Source organism: Lepus europaeus, chromosome X (genome assembly GCF_033115175.1).
Source record: "Lepus europaeus isolate LE1 chromosome X, mLepTim1.pri, whole genome shotgun sequence".
NCBI classification, from domain to species: Eukaryota; Metazoa; Chordata; class Mammalia; order Lagomorpha; family Leporidae; genus Lepus; species Lepus europaeus.
In genome coordinates this window covers 46807175-46827312 of record NC_084850.1, presented here as the reverse complement: position 1 = coordinate 46827312, position 20138 = coordinate 46807175, and the positions used below count along the sequence as shown (strand labels likewise).

The following is a 20138-nucleotide window of genomic DNA, read 5'->3' as shown; positions in this document are numbered from 1 at the left end:
GCAGAGGCTGATCTGATAGAACCAAATATGGCCGAGATTTAGGAGAAAGATGGTGAAAATGAGTAGCAAGAAATTTTAAATTTAGTACAGTAAAGGAGAAGGAAAGACTGTATTCCAGTAATCAAACAGCAAAAAGAAAAGATTACATAGTACCTAGAAGGAAAAAGCAGAGCCTTTTCTTCTTTTATTTTTAATATTACAAACAGTGATATATGAAAAGAGTTTAATAATGAACCTGAAAATGGTGGATGTGACAAGGTATGTACCAGAGTGAATTTCAGAAATAGTTAGAAAAATGAGTTTCCCAATTCAAGTGGAGAGTTTAGAAAAGAAAAATCTCTTCCTTCAGACCAGTGCTTTTCCAACTGTGGACTGCATAGACTCTTCCCTACATGAGACTCTTCTGGGAAATCATGTTAACAATATAGATTCCTTGTGCCTGCTACAGAATTATAAAATCTGAATTTCTTGGGATGGGTCCCAAGATCCCCCAGAGAATTCTTGATTCTTGGGCACTAACATGAAAACCACAGCCCTAGAAATTGGAAAAAATTATTGAGAAAATGGATTGAAGTACAATGTTGTGCTAAGGTGATCCTTTACATGGATACGGATATATCCATATCCGGTGGAGGATATGCTGTATATTTCAATCCTTGTGGATTGGGAGGTAAAACTGCTTCCAAACAGGGGGCTAAGGTACTTGATCAAGTGGGAAGTTTCTTATGACCAAATGTGGAGAGGAGGCTCCATCTGGGTGGTGGAAGGCTAGGAGAGCGGGCTGTTATATTTAAATATAAACCTAATGTAACTCAAATATAGTTTCTGGATCATGTGCTATTTCAGATCACCTCTGCCACTACTGTCCTCATGGGCTGTCTAATCCTGACCCCAATATAGATTAGGACTACACATGGCAGTGTCAAATACCAAGGCCACAGCCCTTAGGAATGTCATTACCATACTGGGCACAGAGGCAAAGGGGACAATCATAGTGAAAGACATGCCAGATTCAGATATGAAGAAATAGTTTCCATCCCAAGGATTGAGTGACACAGACATACTAGGAAAAAATATAGATACATATGTGTGTGTGTACATATACATATATTCAATAGACACACTCAGAAAATATATATGCATATACACAATGTATACATAACTATATATATAAATATACACACATTTATTTATACTCATGTAGAAAATATACACTCCCAGGTGTTGCTAATGGGCAAATATATATATAATATACATAATCATATATATTGCAATTTTATTTATGAAGACATAAGGCTTTGCAAAAGGATGGACAAACCACAAATCTCTGTGATTTCCCTTTGTTTTATTACTAGCACAAAATATTTATTCAACAAAAAATTGGGAAAAAATACAACCCATTAACAAACATAATGGAATTAACCTATTTTTTGCTGGTAATATCTTGGCTGTCTTTATTTTATCTCTAACTTAAGTGCATTATGCAGTTGTATAATTCTATAAATGTTAAAAATTTTAACTGTAAAAGTTATATAATTTTCTTATCATTTCTTCTTTCCTAACTCTCACTCCCACTGATTATTTTAGGCTTAAAAATAATATCTATTTAATAACAAAAATATCAAAAACTGTCTGCTCTTTCTTTTAAATTCCAATTTGCACAGCAAGCTTGTCCTCTCTCCAGGATTTTTGTCTTATGGCCAGCTCTGCAAAACGCATGATGCATCCATCTTAAACTAGATTCATATTTAATTACTTTTCTATAGTCTGCAAACTTTTTGTTCAATTTGAAACTCCAAAGTTTTAATCTCCCTTCAATGCCTAACTGTTGCCAAATTGGTTTGCTTGGTGTTGACAGATGCCAGTGTTCTGACCTTCATGTAAGTCCTATGGAGGATAATTACTGCAAGGAATACCACCACATAAAAGTTTGCTAGCTTTATCACCTCTATTTGCATCAAAATACAAACTTGAGACAGTGGACTCAGATATCACGTCACCTCTCCATTTACTTTTACTTCTTTAAAGACTCAGACAATAAGTCAAATGTAAAGAAATCACTAATCACTAAAATACATCTCAGAGACCAAAGCCACAATGACTTTCACACCTCTAAAAATTTGATGTAAAGGAAATTCTAAAGAATCCGCAGCTCTTCTGTCAGATCTCTTAGCATTTGGACACCTAGGTGTTCAGAGAGAGGAAAATTATGCAGTATTTGCTCAGATAGCAAACATCTTCACAATGAGGCAAAGTAGCTTCTGTGTAAAAATCTAGAAATTATTAGACGCTGAGAACTTGACAAGACTCTCATGAAATCTGTTAAACAGGGTCAGTCATCCTGATCTGGTGTGTTCTCCCTACATCTCTCACATTCAAAATCAGTATCATTTTTTTTTCCCACCTTGACCCACCTTAAGAAAACTACTATTCCACTGAACCGCAATGTGAAGGCTGCAGCCTTTCCATTGATCTCTTTGGCTCTCACCAAATTCTTATGCCCAGGGGCCATGACCAGGTCAGTTAGTCTGGGCCATTTCCCCCGACTTTTTGTGGCAATAAAAACTTTCCTTCTTTTTCTCCCTGGGCTTGGAATTCCCTGCCCTATCATTTCTATGAGGTCTTTTCCATTTCTCTCTTTAGTCATTTTTAGAAAGGAGTTTATTTCAGTTTGCCCATGTGTGGTTTCATATATCTACCCTAGTTTTTTCCTCTTTCCCCACCATACACAGAGAATGCTGGAAGAGGGTAACAGTTCATCTGTTGATTTTACTCTTATATTTGGGAGCAAACCTAGTCTGAATATGAAAGTTCTGTTCAGAAAGGAAACCACCAATTGAGGCCTTGTATTCCAGAAATCTCATGTATCCACACTGAAAGGAAAGAATTCTGGGTGCATGCAGTCCGGAAAAGGATTTTTTTTTTTAAATTTCTGTGACTTTATTTTCTAAAGTTGCATCAATAATGGCAATGCTAATATATGTAATGCAACCTGTTTGTATTGAAGTTTGTGCATGCACAAGTGTGTGTGTGTGTGTGTGTTAATGGTCAAGAATTATCTGCTAAATGTTACCTATGTGGATCAGCAACTCCTCCCTACACACACTATTCTAGGGGAAATTTATATAGGTGAAGTTTTAGGAATGCCCTGGTTTTGAGGGGGACAGGCCTGTGTCACCAGTAAGAACACAATGTTTAAATGCCGTGTGTGTGTGTGTGTATGTATATACACATAAAGCTAAGGCAATGCGACTTTCAATAACCTCAAGGTTAATATTTAGCTTTTCCCAAAGTAAGGAGGCCACTGTCCTGAACTATAGTTGCCTGGCGATCATTCCAGCACAGTGCCTGCTTATTTCCCTTTCAGAGAGTCCAGGGGCCCTTTGCATTCAAGAGGGGGTGCGAATGAAATGCCAATCTAAAAAGGGAACTTGAGAAACGGATTTGGGTGGGATCCAATATCAGCCAGAAACCAGATGCCAATGAAATAAACGGTGCTGCTAAAATAATACATCTACTAATAACGATGGCGATAATAGCTCACCAATCAATTACAATTCTGTAGGAAAGCTGGGCATTCGGGAAAAAGAGAACTCACAAATGAAAATCACAGGGAAAAGTTAATCTGGATAGCTGGGCAGCACATTGCCTTTTTTTTTTTTAATTGGGGTGTGCAGAATTCACTTCTTTCCCAAGCAGACGTCGAGTTCCTATGCTCCCGCTCCCGCACTCTAAATCAGGAACACTGTTCTGGCGAGAATAAGAAGGTTTTTAGAAAGTGCTTTAGAAAGTGAGAGAAGTGTCACTCCAACAAGTTAATTTTCTAGTCTGTCGTCACGTAAAAGTCACCCCGCGAGTAGACACACCACGCTGGCAAAAGAAGCGAGCAATGGGGCAAGGAATCCTGCTCTTGGGAGGCCACGCGCCTTCGCGCTTTGGGGGCCTCTCCTGGAACCCCGCTGGGACAGCAACCCCGAGCGCCACTAGCCAAAGTGGACCACATGTAGAAATCGTCCCGCAGCTGCCCACTGTCACCTCTTCTCTCCCGCCACCACCCTGCGCCCTTGCTTTTCGGTGGAGTTTGGCCCAGCACCCATGGCCAGGGGGCGCCTTTCCAGCATGCCCTCAGCCTAGCTGCGCTCCCGCGCCCAGGGGCCCGTCGAAGTCCTGGCCTACCCTGCCTTGAGGGCATTTGCTCCCTCCCCCGGTGCTCAGAACCCGCAGAAAAGAGAGCACTTACGGGGTCACGGGTGTTCTCTACTTACCGGCAAGTGGCCCAGATCCGTGACCTCCTTGTCCCTCCAGCCCCCAGGTCCCGCCATGACTTCGAGAGGAACGGGAGCGGGCGACTGAACTGGGCGCGCTCGGGGAGTCTGAGGTGGAGGTGGACGAGGAGTTGTGGAAGGGAAAGGGAAAGGGAGAGGGCGGGCCAGAGGAGTGGGGGAGAGGGGTTTGCGGCGCAGGATCGAGGAGGGGAAAGTGGAGGGAAAGGAGCGAGGGGTGCAGGGAAGCCTGAGTCTGAGAGGCGGGAAAGCAAGTTTGGCTAAGGCGAGAGGAGAGCAGGAGCGTCTGTCCCAGAGACGGAGAAGCCGGAGGGGTGCTCGGCGGCGAGAGCGCAGCGTCTGCCCGGGCAGGGTGCGCCTCTTTCAGGGTGGGGAGGGGGGCGGTGCGAGGCGAGGGGCCGGCGGCCGCTGGAAGGGGATTGGTGCAGCGTCACGTCGCCAGGTGGGCAGCCGCACGCCGAGGACGCAGGCGAGGGGCCCGCGGGCCAAGGAGGTGCTTGAAGGACTATAACGGTCTACGAGCTGCCTCCTCGTGGCCTCCGCCGCCCTCCCGCCCCCTCCTAGGTCCGCGGCTGCGCCCGCCGCCCCCGCCCCCGCCGGCCAGTGTTCCACAGGAAACTTTTTCCAGGCAGCTGCCAGCCCCGGAAAACCGGTCCCGCTCCGCGCCGCTCCCAGTCTGGGCCCCACAACTTTGCCACAGTCCAAACAGCCCACTGCCTCATCTTCCCGAGAAACACTTGAGACTTTTCTATGTGTCTGTTTTCTCTTTGTGCTACCCCTCCCCATACACACACACACCCCGATTTTCTTGTTGCATCGATTGTAAAGACGCATCAAGTAAAAAGAAACCGAGCCATTTGCCGCCACTTTAGGGATCAGAGTTAGGCGAGTCTCTGTGTAAGGAAAGGAGGGCTCCCAGTGTGTCTCAGGGCAGCCACACAGCTCAGCCTTCGAAGCTACTAGTAGCCAAGGGGAGGGCATAATGGACAGAGCCGCTGCGAAGTGCCTTCGAGGCGGGCCACATCTCTCTTGACTCCAGGTTAACTGATGCCAGACCCAGCCGCTAACTGGCAGCCGCACCTGTTCACAGGTGCTTAGCGCTGAAAGACGCGGAATGTCTGCAGTTTCTGCTGCTCCATCCTAAGTTTACAGACGCCGCATTCGCAAAGCGCAAAGTTTCTTCCTCCGTCCCAGCCTGCAGCGTATCGACTGGCTTTCATTCATTCGCTCATTCAGTACAAAATGTTCCCCAACCCCCCACCCAGAGCACAGGGGTTCCGACGTGCATTTCAAGAGAATCTGAGAAATGCTTAGCCTTGAAAATTAAGGCGCCCCTTGTAGCGTTTATGGGGAAAGGGAGTCGGTGCGTAAAACTTAACCGCACTCTAATCTCTTGCATTGCAAACAGCACTTCAGAAAATGCCCCAAAGCGGTTCACTTTCCCTGGAGCTCAGCCTGCATTCTGCACACCGGAACCCTGGGGTCCGAACTCAATGTGGAAGGTTTGTTTCCTGTTCCTTTCTTTGTTAATTAAGACTTTTATACCTCATCTAGGATTTATCCGAATAATTCTTCCCACTGACCGTGAGCTCACCATTTCTGACCCGCTTTTGAAACTTTTGCAATTACTCTCTCTCTCGATACTGATGGGTTTTGTTTATTTCGTGTCTGTTTCAACGTTCGTGTTTGACCTCTTTACATTCCTTAACCTCTGAGGAGACTCTGTGAGCTCTGTAATGGCCACAGTCTGTCTGAGGAGCCGGGTCTCGCTAAACAGAATTCTCCGTTAACGGGTGCGAAGCAAACCAGCTACCATCTCATCCACGACACAAACCTGGGTGTTCTGCATCGAATTCTCTTGTTGATTCAGATGTTATATACTCCATCACAGAAATTACATTTTCCAAGGATTCAAATCTTGACAATTCCACCACACATAATCTGGCCCCTTGAGAAAGAACACAGTTTAAAAATTCCTAGATGATCAGTAAAATTCTTTTGGATCTTCCTAAATTCAGCCTGAAAATCGACATTTCATAACTAGAGAAGAACATATGACTTAGTTAATTGAAAGTTACACTTTAATGTAGACATCTAGATTTTTGTTTTTAGCAATCAAGTCACAGAGTTAAGAAATACAGCATATACAGGGGGCTCTGAAGAGACTCTTGACTAATGGGAGTAAGTGTTCATAAGGTAATACTTTTTTTTAATAATGCGGTTTGCAGAATGGAGGGTGTGGGGAAGTGTCCCATGGCCCCCGATGGCAGACTGTTTTAGCCTGTCTAAGGGGGCAAGTCCAGACTGGGCAAAAGAATCCAGGCTAGATCATTGGACTCTCTAGTTGCAAGGCTCTGTGGGAGGCTAGCGGCTTCATGACTCCATAGGGATTAGTCACATGCTGGGTGGGAGCCCCTGAGGTGGGGGGAGGGCAAGCTAGGTGTTTGACCAGAACTTGACAGAAAATCTATACATTTTTTACAGCTATTATTATTTTCAAGGAAAAAGGAGGCATGGAAGAGCATGGAAACTTTGCCTTGTAAGCTGACATTATGGGGATTTTTGTGGCTGGCTTGGGGAAGTTCAGGCCGGCTAATCGACCAAAAGGCAAATAGGTGGCCCCCAAGCAGGAGGATCAGCCCCCAGCACAACCTTGAAATAGCGCACATTTTTCCAACTTCAGAACATCTTCTCCTCTTACCCCTCTTTCCATATCAATGAGGTGGGTTTTTCCCCCCTTCTCTCTTTGTTTCTGGGCCTCAAATTCTGTAAAAATAACCCTAGCCCTTGCAGGATCTGGGAACTTGTCAAGCTGTGTTTTACCCAGAAATGGTCTCTCTGCCAACATAACAGGTCCCATATTTATTCCATCACCTTCTCCTTCAATAGACTCTGTTATCTTAAGCCCTTTGTAATTTTTTTGGCATTTCTTAATAGGTAAATGTTATTGAGTGCTTACTGTTATGTATCTTCTGGACTAAGGGCTTTTCATATATTATCTCATTTAATTTTGTCAAATCACTTTCCAGGTTTTTAATTATCATCCCCATTGCATTGATAAGGAAGTTGAGGCACAGAGAGATAAAGAAACTTGTCTAAAGCCTCACAGCCAGTAATTGGAGGAGCCTGGCTTCCAACTCAGGCAGTCTGACTCCAGAGCCCACCCGTCAATGACCATTGAAGGGCCGATGAGTATTTTGAGACTGTGTGAAGAGGAGCCAAATTCAAAAAAGCCTCAGGGTAAGAGAGATCAGATGACATTAGCTAGGCCCCAGAGCTATCCAGTTCCCCATTCCCCCTTTCAGCCCTCAAGCCCTCCTAACAGAAATAACGTGGGCTTTATAAAAAGAAGTAGAACTCAGTCATAGCCTTAAAAGTAGCCACTGATCACCAACTGGCTCACCTGATAAGGAAAAATTATGGATGTCAAGCTTAAGAAACTGCCAGAAAAAGAAAAAAAAAAAGCAACTGTATTCAATGCTTTAAAAACTAAAATGCACTTTCACTCCTGCCAGAGATTTTTTTTGGGGGGGGATCTGGGAACAAACTTTATTCATTGAGGACCTGAAGGAGACTGTTTTTTTTGTGAGCAATCGTGCTTAACAGACCTGAGCTGCTAAATGGCAAGGTTACAGCCAATTAGCTCAGTCTGTAGCAGTAGTGAAGACGTGGTGCCAAGGGCACGGGTTTGATTCCCCAGACAGTCAGTGTGTATCTCTCTACTCTGTGGCTCTTTATAGATCCTCCACTATTGCCTGCGCGTGTTAACTGGAAAAACAACTTCAAAGTAAGTACTTCCATCTTTGTATACAAACAACTACAGATTCATTTTTATGCAAATTACTAATCATTATAACCTGTAGAAATTACACGGCAAGGATATGTGCGTGTGTGTATTAAAAACATAGATTCAAAGGATTCTTGACTTTTTTTCTTTTTATTCTTCACACATTTAATATTGGCAATATATGACTTAACAGATATTGCTTTAAAAAAACTGAACCTAATAAAATGCATTATTAAAATTTTCAAATGGGGCCGGTGCTGTGGTGCAGCAAGTTAACACCCTGGCTTGCAGTGCTGGCATCCCATATGGGCGCCAGTTCGAGTTCTGGCTGCTCCACTTCCTATCCATCTCTCTGCTATAGCCTGGGAAAGCAGTAGTAGATGGCCTAAGTCCTTGGGCCCCTGCACGCGTGTGGGAGACCTGGAAGAAGCTCCTGGCTCCTGGCTTCAGATTGGTGCAGCTCCGGCTGTTGTGGCCATTTGGGGAGTGAATCAGCAATAGAAGACCTCTCTCTCTCTCTCTGCCTCTCCTTCTTTCTGTGTGTAACTCTGACTTTCAAATAAATAAATAAACCTTTAAAAAAGAACAAAAAAAGTTTCAAGTAAAATAATACCTTCTTATCTGTGGGGGATAAATTCCAAGATCCCTACTGGAAGTGGATACCTGATATGTAGTCCCAAACTCTACATATACTCTGCTTTTTCCTATATATACACAACATGATTAAGTTTAATTTATAAATTAGACATAGCAAGAGACTAACAACATGACTAATGAAAATAAACAATTATAATAATATCCTACAATGAAAGTTATTTAAAACTTATGAATTGTTTCTGGGATTTTCCATTTAATATTTTCAGACCATAGTTGATCTTGGTAAAGGAAACTACAAAAAGCAGAACAGATAAGGCAGATGGGGCACTATGGTACACCAAAAATGTCTATCACTTTTTCCTCTACTTTGATGCTTCACAGATGAAAATGAGTCAATTTCTTGCAAATTTCTGTTCACACAAGTTTGCTATCTCCACTACTGGGTTCTAGGTAACGTTATATTTCAAAGAAAGACTCCCACCTCTGTGATTCCAAACACTTCATGTCCAATATCTTCTAATATACTTGTGAGTGGATGGGGCACCTGTCTGAAAAAAATCTATTTTTTAAAATTTTATTTATTTATTTAAGAGGCAGAGTCACAGACAGAGAGGGAGAGACAGAGAAAAAGGTCCTGCATCTGCTGGTCCACTCCCCAATTGATCACAGCGGTCGGAGCTGCGTTGATCCAAGGCCAGGAGCCAGGAGCTTCCTCCTGGTCTCCCACAGCAGTGCAGGAGCCCCAGCACGTGGGCCATCCTCCACTGTCCTCCCAGGGCACCAGCAGAGAGCTGGACTGGAAGAGGAGCAGACAGGACATGAACCAGCAGCCACACAGGATGTCAGCACCGCAGGCAGAGGCTCAGCCCACTACACCACAGCGCCAGCCCCCTGAAAAAACCTTAACACGTCCTATTAGAGGAAAGAATATTCTTTGGGAACTACCGAGCTAAAGGACCTTCTGGAGTTTTTCTTTCTTGCAACAGTAGTATGGACATCTAGCAAAATTCCCAACACTGTTGCCACCACTCCTTTTGATTTTCCCTATATGCCACTCCTGTGGGGACAAAGCAACAAGCCACTTAATATTTCTCAGGCTAAAGGTCATGAAATGTGCCTTCTAACCATAGTTTGCAAAGCTTCTGTTGCTTGTCATGGAATGCTCTTAAGCTCGGCATGATTTGAGCTATGCTTGTTTCTAAAATGAGGCCCTGGAAACCTGATCCTAGCTGAAGACGGGTCTCATTGCTATTGGAAACTGGAATGCTACTCTGAAAGATAAAGACAATTGTTTTATAAAGAGATATAAACAGGGAAGTTAAAACCCAAAAGTCAGATAGATTTCTGAAGTTGATCATGAAGTCACCTTCTTCCCTCAACTTTTCCCTCTTTGGTGGCCATGCCATCCTTATTCTCAAGTCCCAGGCCAGCAACTTCAGGCTATCTGTCCTCCCTCCCCCAGCATAAATGCACACAGAAACACATTAAATTGTGACAAGGAAGCCTGAGCTCGGAGTCCTCTCACAATTCTAAGGCCCTTGGAGTGGCCTCAATAATTCTGTTGATCATTTAATATTACTTTTTTTTGACGTGGACACATTAAATTATAAAAGCTTCAGATGCAATGAAACTTAGAGTTTAGTCTCAAATGCACAACACTGAGAGAACACAGTGAACTTGAAATATGAGTGTCTTTGTGTGTGTATAATCTCCAGAATATCACTAAAGCTTGACAAAATAAGAGTTGCAATGAGAAAATCACAACTAGAAGTATGTGTTTCTAAAAAAGAAAAAGACTAGAAAAGGAAAAGGGGAAGAGCACTGAATTTTAAACAATTATCCATCTATATAGAAAGGAATACATCATATAAACAGGGCTGAGGATAAAACAGAGAGGAAATAGGAATAATATTGTCATGGGCATATGCTACAGAGTGATGACAGGAATTAAATGGGCAATATTTTGCTAAACCCAGATCATAACACAGTGTGGTAGAAAATAATAATGATAACATATTTTAATGTTTTATATTGTTAGATTAGAAAAATTTATAAAATTAATATGTGAGTGGAGTCAGCATTGTGGCTCAACAGGTGATGTTGTTGCTTGCTATGCTGGTATTCCACATCAGAGTGCCAGTTGCAGTCCCAGCTACTCTCCTTCCAATCCAGCTCCCAGCTAATGTGCCTGGGAAGGCAGCAGAAGATAGCCAGGGTGCTTGGGCCCCTACAACCCACGTGGGAGACCAGGATGTTTTTCATGGCTCCTGATTTTGGCCTGGCTGAAACTGGACTGTTGTGGCCATTTGAAGAATGAACCAGCAGATGGAGAATCTCTGTCACTCTAGCTTTCAAATAAATTAATAAATAATCTTTTAAAAAATTAATGTATGTCTATTTTAACAAGTCAAAAAAGTCAAAAGTGAATGCAGAAAAAGATAGTAGTACTTACTGTCTCCATCCAATCATACATCATCAGCACTATTCCCTCCATTTCATGATAATTGGTACTAATAATTTGGTATATACGCTTCTATACCATTCTCCACACTTGCAAGCTTTCTGTAAAAACATGCACTCAGAATTCTTTCTCCTTATTCTTTTGTTCTCTCTACCATACTTACTACCTTGGAACGTAATATTTATCAGTGTTATCTTTCCAGGTGAGATATATAGATATAACTCATCCTAAGATTATTCGCTTAGATTTTTCTAAAGAAATAGAATCTGATAAGTTCTTAAAATTTCCATGTTGACAAGTTCATTTATTACAATATAAAGGAAATAGTGATAAAAGCTGCCATTCTGGATTTAATTCTGAGCTAAAAAGGAAAAGTTGGTGATTGGAATGCACAGGATATAATAATATTTTAATAAAGAAATACGTGAATGTTGAGTTTAGTAAATCATATACAATAAATTTCAAGAAATAAGGTGCTTTTTTCAAAAAATTCAGAATATATTTATATATATGCATGTGGCAGTATTCCATCCATCCCATCTTCAATGGCTACCCTTTAAAGGAATATGGCCAAGTGGAATGGAAATGCCAATCAATGAAAATCTGAATCTACAATATGTGTGCAGAAATAAACACATATACACATATTTAATGTATAGAAATAGTATTCCTTTGGCTAGTGACACAAAAAAATATCAACTTCCCTAAAAATACTAAAATGCTCAAAAATTAACCTGAATTTTTTGATTTTGTGTGTGTGCAATAGGAGCTCTGTACAAAATAGAATTATGAACAAGAGTTACACTCCTTGAGGTAGACAGTCACACTCCTTGAGGTACATATGGTATAGTGATAATTGATCTCATAAATTAGACAATGTACCTTTAATCCCTATATAATTTACATCTTGAGAATAATAATCTGAAAGTGTTAATCAAGCATCATGATGAGGACATGAGGCTCAAGATCTGAAAGAATATTCATTCAACAAAAAGTTGTCCTGACACAGATTATAGAGGAGAAAAAAGTGATATAAAATACCAAGCTGTGTGTTTAGGGACAAATCTCTGGACTCATAAAAATGACATTTAAAATTAAAACAACAATAATAAAGAAAAACCAAAATATTTGCAGATGTGATTGTGGTGACCTGTACAACAAAGTGTAATTTTCAAACAAGCAAAAACATAGATTCCAGAAAGTATAGGATAATAAATTTCATGTTTATTCTATGAGAAATTGTCACAGAATATTATACAGATGGCTCTTAGGAGATACTTTACAAGAGCAAGCACAGGTTCATTAACAACGAGCCATGACAAAATAGCTCGTTTCCTATTTTGAATGAGGTGAAAGCAAACCTTCAGAGAAACCTCCAATGAACCAAGAATCCTGGTATTAACACTGTGGGGTCTTCTCCAACACTGAATCAGTATTCGTCTGGTGTGGCCAATAGAACATGGCAGAATTGATCATGCTTGATTTACAAAGCTAGGTCATAAAAGGCACTGAAGCTTTCAGCTAGGTCTCTCAGATGGTTGGTATAGGAGAAGCCATTTTTTCAAGCTTTCAGGACACTGAAGTAGCCCTATAATCAGGCCTTTATGAAGAAGAAATGTAGCCGATATCCAAGAGTAAGCAATTTGCCAGACACATGAGTGAGCCACTTGGGATGCAGATTTCTCACTTCCATTGAAGCCTTAAGACGATAGTAGTCCCAGCCAACATCTGATTGTGATTTGACAGATCTTAAGTCAAGCCATCCCAAACTTCTGCCCAACAAAAATCATGAGAGATGAAAAAATATTGTTGTTTTAAACTGCTAAATTTTGAGATGATAGGTTACAAGGCAAAATGAATAGCTAATCAAACCAGTTGCTCTCCAGGTAGACCAAGGTACTATTGTAGTCAATGTATTTTTATTTCAGCAAAAGATTGTATGGTATCCTTTTAGAAAAGATAGAAAAAATATTGGCTGAATATAACAAAAATAGGCATATTCATGACTTAGCTGAATAAAACAATTGACTAATGAATTGATGGCAAATAAAGAGAACTTGCAATATTGATGTAAGAGTATGTGGTACATAATCGAATGCTCACTGTAGAGTAGTTCTTTCCAAAAGAACTTTCTGTAGTGGTGATAATATCCCATATCTCTATTGTATATCCATGACAGCCCCTACAAAGGTGTGGCTGAGTACTTGAAATGAGACAACTTAGGAGCTGAATTCTTAATTTAAATAAAGGTAAATTTAAATTTATATCAACATAAATGACTAAAGACTATTGTATTGGCCAGTGCAGCTGTCTAAAATTTTAAAAATCAAATCTGTTAAATTTTAGAAAAAAAAAAAATAGAATCTTGAGAACAGACACTCCTAATGGAATATGGTACATATTTTCTGTCCTTGGCCCAGTGTCCAACTTATTTTTTAATGTTTTAGATGAAAATATGAAAGGCATGAATATAATTTTTGTTGATGAACCCAAACTGGGAATAATTATTAATTTATAGGTTGACAGTGTTTTTCCTGCGTCTGATACTCTAAGGTCAGAGCAAGAAGGGAGTAGAGCTAGGGAAGTAATTGGGCTGAGACACAAGGTAATCTTTAGGGTTAGTTCAAAGGAAAGGGTCCCAAGGCCAGAACAGGGTGGAGGAGACAAGCAATAAATTGGGCATAGGTTTGGGAGGCAGTGAAGCAGACAAGCTGAGAAGATAAAACTAGAGATGAGTCTGGAGCTGACAGGAAGCTAGAATGATGAATGAGCAGGGGGTTAGGAAAGGGAGGCAGGGGGCAAACTGAAATGGAGCAAGGAATAAGCACAGATGAAGGCCAGTTCATGTTGGCTTTTGGCTGCCTTGTTCCTCCTGTTGTTTTTGCTTATTTTTTTTTTTTTTTTTGCATTCCCTCTGGGCATGGGCTGGAGCATTAGAGCAGCAGGTCCATTCTGGTGAGAATCAGACTGTGCAAGATCCTAGAATTATTGGTCTAAACCAACCAGAAAATATTGCACAGAGTTAAATGTGAAACTTGGTAGCTAAGCCTAAAAGCAATCAAATCACCAGTTCCTTAAGTATAGGATGTGAGGAACCTAACTTAGAGATAATGTTAATACTCTGGTGCAGTGATAATGGAACAATAAAACAGACCAATCAAGGGCAATTGTCTTAATTGCACCCTATACAAGGCAAAGATAACTGAGAAGGTGTAACTATTTCAGAGTATTATATTTCAAGCAAATTATTAGGCAAACTAGGGAAAGTAGGATGGAGAATACTATAGAAATTCATGACATATTTAGAAAGGTTAAGGGATTGGTGGCATATAGGATTTTGAAGAGAAGGCTTAGGGAGTCTGAGCAGTTGCAGCCAGATATTTTCCATGGGAAGTCATATGGAAGAATGATCAATGGATAGAGGTTACAAAAAGGCGAAATTCAGAGCAATTAAAGGAAGAACATTCTAACAATTGTCACTGTAAAGAATTAGCTGCTTTCTGAAAGAGAGAGTTCTCTCTGACTGGAAATACTGCAAGCAGATGATCATCTGCCCCAGATTTGTATTTTAAAACTCGTGGATTAGAAAATAGACTGAACTAAAACAACTCTAAGTCTTTTCCAATTCTGAGAAACTGTGCATCTACTATTATTTTCCTCTGTGTATTTTGGTCTCTGGCTATTTAACCAAAGACATTGTTATTCTGTTTCTAACATAGGGGCATGTACACTGACCTCAAGTCACACCCATAAAACTACATTTTATATAAGGTCACAGAACAAATGCTACACTTGGTTAGAATGCAAAGGCATAACTAGCTATTTTTATATGTGGAGCCAGTGCCAAGCAATGCAAACATTGCCACCACTCCTTTCCTCACCCCTTAACTCCATCCCACCCCTAGGCATTACCGTGAAAAGTGCACTCTCATCAGAATCTGCAAATAACAAGTTCTATCTCCTCTGGTTTTCTTTTTGTAGTGTTGAAACATTAAGGAGGCTCTTCAAGGTCAGATAGTATGTGTGATGGGAATGTGCCTAAGTGATTATGCTACTTACTCAACCATATGTTTTGGGACATAGCGAATCAATTATTTCTCTATAGTATTTCCTAAGGAAATCTGTGAGAGAGCGTGGTATTTATACTGCATGATGTAATTCTCCTCCAAGAAGGATGCTGAAAGTAGAATGATGTTTTCTTAACATAGTTTCCCTTACTGGATTTTTAAATTTCAAAAAAAATTACAGTATTTATATGTACATATTTTACTAAGTCAAATAATATAAGGATATATAGAGAAAAAAATTAATCATTTGCCTCTGCCCCATCCCACTTCACTGAGAAAAGCAATGTTAATAATTTGGGTTTTGATCTTCCCATATCTTTATCTTTGTTCATATAAATACATGCAAATATACACAAAAATGATGTACTTTCCTCTTTTTTTAGATTTTATTTTATTTTATTTGAAAGAGAGTTACACAAAGAGGTAGAGATAGAGAGAGAGGTCTTCCATCTGCTGGTCCACTCCCCAGATGGCCACAATGGCTGGAGATGCACTGATCCGAAGCCAGGAGCCAGGAGCTTCCTCCGGATCTCCCACGTGGGCGCAGGAGCCCAAAGACCAGGGCCATCCTCAACTGCTATCCCAGGCCACAGCAGAGAGCTGGACTGGAAGAGGAGCAGCTGGGACTAGAACTGGCGCCCATATGGGATGCCGGCACTACAGGCCAGGGCGTTAACCTGCTGCGCCACAGCACCAGCCCCCTCTATTTTTCAATATAGGAAGATAGAATCACACTAAACATATTACTCAGGAACTTGCCTTAATTTGCTTAATATGTGATAGACACCAAAGCATATATATCTACCATATGGTCTTTTTTTAAAGGTTTTTATTTATTTATTTGAAAGTCAGAGTTACACAGAGAGATGAGAGGCAGAGAGAGAGAGAGAGATAGAGAGAGAGAGAGAGAGAGAGATCTTTCATCTGATTATGCATTCCTCAGTTGGCCAGAACGGCCGGAGTGGCGCCGATCCGAAGCCGGGAGTCAGGAGCTTCTTCCAGGTCTCCCACACGCGTGCAGGGGCCCAAGGACTTGGGCCATCTTCTATTGTTCTCCCAGGCCATAGCAGAAAGCTGGAATGGAAGTGGAGCAGCCAGGTCTCGAACTGGTGCCCATATGGGATACTGGTTCTTCAAGCCAGGGCGTTAACCCGCTGCACCACAGCACCGCCCTCCATCATATTGTCTTAAGAAGTGTAATTAAAGGTCAGGGGATCTGATTGCATTAAAAACTCCAATCGACATGAAAAGATTTTTTGCCACATTTATGAGTAATAGATGGTTAACATCTCTAACAGACAATGATACTTACAAATTGATAAGAAAAAATAAACTAATAAAAAATGGACAGAAGTCACCAGGGTATTTTGTAAAGTTTGTAGGAATACAGAATTAAATTTTTAAAAATCCATACATAGGCCAGCGCCGTGGCTCAATAGGCTAATCCCCCACCTGTGGCGCCGGCACCCAGAGTTCTAGTCCAGGTCGGGGCGCCGGATTCTGTCCTATTTGCTCCTCTTCCAGTCCAGCTCTCTGCTGTGGCACGGGAGTGCAGTGGAGGATGGCCCAAGTGCTTGGGCTCTGCAACCCATGGGAGACCAGGAAGGGGCACCTGGCTCCTGGCTTCGGATCAGTGTGGTGCGCCGGCCGCAGTGGCCATTGGGGGGTGAACCAACGGAAAAAAGGAAGACCTTTCTCTCTGTCTCTCACTGTCCACTCTGCCTGTCCAAAAAAAAAAAAAAAAAAAAAATCCATGCATAGTTTTTTCATGATATGCATTTTCTGTGAATTTTTAAAAGTATTTTTATTTGTAAAAACTTGTTCAACCTCACTAGTAGCCAGGAAAATGCAAACAAAAAGTAAAAGTTAATTTCCTTAAAAATGACAAAAAGAATAAAATATCATTTAAAAAACAGAGAAACAGTCACACTATTAAATGTATATAAAGAAAAACATAACAGTCTTACTTTTGTACTTGCATTCTTGCTGTATTTATTGTTTATGTTGAAATTATCTATACTCATTGAGGAATCTTTAAAAAGTTCATGGAAAATGTGATTTATAAAAAAAAAAACTACATATGGTTTTCAAAAAAAAATTACGAAAATAAATTTATCTTTCAATTCATTTTCCTGTGAACTTTTTAAATTACCCCTGTGCAGACATATACAAACTCAAAAAAAGTTTGTTTTTTTTTTTTTTTAAGTGGAGATCGCCATGTAGCACTCTGCTTTGTTTATTTACCAATTTTCATGGAAATGCTTCTTGGCCAATGTGCAAAGATCCAGACCATTGTTTAAAATAACTATATAATATTCCACAGTGTGGATCTATCACAAGGTATTTAATCTATTGGTAGGCTTTCAAGTAGCTTTAAAATTTTATTTCTTTATAAGCATTTCTTTTGAAATACCCTCATAGTTATATTCCATATCTTGATGCTTTTGTTATCTAGAACAGACTTCCAAAAGTGAAATTTCTGGATCAAATAACATGTGCCTTTCCAAGTTTGTTTGTTTGGTTTTTTGACAGGCAGAGTTAGACAGTGAGAGAAAGAGACAGAGAGAAAGGTCTTCCTTCCGTTGGTTCACCCCCCAAATGGCTGCTACGGCTGGCGCACTGCACCGATCCAAAGCCAGGAGCCAGGTGCTTCCTCCTGGTCTCCCATGCGGGTGCAGGGCCCAAGCACTTGGGCCATCCTCCACTGCCTTTCTGGGCCACAGCAGAGAGCTGGACTGGAAGAGGAGCAAATAGGACAGAATCTGGCGCCCCGACCAGGACTAGAACCTGAGCTGCCGGCGCCACAGGTGGAGGGTTAGCTAAGTGAGCCGTGGCGCCAGCCCCATTTCCAAGTTTTAATAGCATTTGTCAGATTGCTTTTCAAAATGTTTTGTGACAAACTCATAACCACCAACAGTTTACAAGAATTCTCACTATCTCCAAACGTTTGCTCCAATAATTGCTACTGGTCTTCCTTGCAACAATAAGAGGTATGTGCTTAAATCATTTTGCATGATCTTGAATGTTCTGATCTTTTTCTTTCATGTCATGGGTTTGTGGGGATAGATGATAATGATAGAGAGGAATATTTAAATATAGCAAAGTACTATTACACCAAGGTCTATATGCATTTCATTTTTTTTTTCAAACTCTGCAGAATTCTGGGTTTTAGCTTGTTCTTTGATACATTACTTGACTTTAGCCTTCTGGTACACTGATGAGAATATTTTCAATTACCATAGCAAATGTGTCAACTAAAATGAAAGATCACCATTCTTGCACATCACTCAGCCAAACTAGCATGTTAACCATCATTTGAGGATGAATTAAGTTGTCATTATAGTCATACGCTTTCACTGAAATCATTGTGGAGATTTGCAACCTACTATAAAGATGATCCTGATGCTAAATTTGGGCTGAGAGAAAGTATGTCAAAAAATGATTTTTTTTCCAGATTTCAGCCTACAGCCTCTTGGTCAGATATATCTTAGTGAAATCATCAGAATTTTTAGCTGAGACTCTGTCATTGTGCATACAGCCCAGCCCAGCATTATGCCTCAGTCCCAGAGGCGATGATTTGTAATGGCTTTGCTTTATTGCATGTTCATAACATGACAGTCACTGTGCTAATGTTCTACACTCAATATTTCATATGAATTCTGTGAGGTTACTCAAAACATCTCCACTTTTCTCATAAAAAAACTGAGAGGTACAGAGATTAAGAAATTTTTTTTCAAAGCAGAGTTAGAACTTGGACCTGATTCTAGGAAATTTGAAGGCTTTCATGATTAATGACAGGGGATCAGCAAACTTTTTTTCTATAAATGATCAGATAGCAAATATTTTTGGCTTTGAAGGCTATACATTCTCTTTTGCAACTTTTTCACTCTGCCATTGTAGCACAAAGGAAACCAGAGACTGTGTATAAACAACTGAGTGTAGCTGTGTCCTGTGAAATTTTATTTGCAGACACTGAAATTTGAATGCCACATAATTTTCCTGTGTCATTAAATATTGTTCTTCATTTGATGTTTTTCAATCATTAAAAAATGTAAAAAACCATTCTTAGCCTGTGGGTAATACAAAAACAGATGGTGGGTCAGATTTGCTTTTGGGTCCATGGTTTGCCAACTCCTAATCTCTGGCATCACAAAGGTCACAGAGCTTATCAATTATATAATTGAAGAACTTCATCAACCACCCTACTTTCCCTTAATAACTCAGTATAGGACAGTCACTCAGGTACACAGTTAAGCCTTTTATGGAGCCATTTGTCTATTCAGTACCATATATGTACTGATTTTATCTGGCACAAAGTAATCCTTTTCTAAGTATCCATTCAGCTACTCTAGCTTTCACAGAACAAGCCTGCATTTACTGGATTCTTTTATTTTTTTTAACCTGGCTCTTCTTTATTGCACATGCCATGCCAAAGATTTGTCCACTTTGCCAACATTTTTTTCTATAATATATTCATCCTCCAACACCTTAAGGGCATCTTCTGCACAACTGATGACTCAGTAAAATAACAAATATGTAACTTTTTAAATATCAGAGTGTTTGAAGGATTATACTGTTGTCAATGATTTCAACAATAGACAGCCTTACTAAGATGCTATTAGACGTTGCTCTATATTCTAAGAGATGTTCTTTTCTTCTCTCTGATCCCTTTAAACAGTATACTTTTATCCTATATTTTCAATATAGACACAATACAATCCATGACAGCAAAAGTGTTGTTCACCAGTGCCTAGCACAGTGTCTCACACATAATAGGGACTAACTTGTTAAAATATTGAATCCAGCCTCCAGGTTAACCAATAAATGCACACAGCCATCAGAAATCATGGACCCTGGGGCTGTCATGCAGTGGGTTAAGCCACCTGCGACACTGTCATCCCATGTCAAAGCACGGGTTTAAGTCCAACTTCTTTGCTTCCTAT

The 20138-nt window shown here is 40.6% G+C and overlaps 1 protein-coding gene across 4 annotated transcripts in view; it reads right to left on the bottom strand.

Moving 5' to 3' along the window:
- NRK (Nik related kinase) overlaps positions 1 to 4643 on the bottom strand; it is a 147292-nt gene extending 142649 nt beyond the window's left edge. For all 4 annotated transcript variants that reach the window (XM_062183922.1, XM_062183919.1, XM_062183920.1 and 1 more), the window contains exon 1: positions 4266 to 4643. In XM_062183922.1, the coding sequence (XP_062039906.1) occupies positions 4266 to 4322 (57 nt within the window). In that variant the 5' untranslated portion in view covers positions 4323 to 4643. The remainder of the gene's footprint in view (positions 1 to 4265) is intronic.
- Positions 4644 to 20138: the final 15495 nt, after the last annotated feature.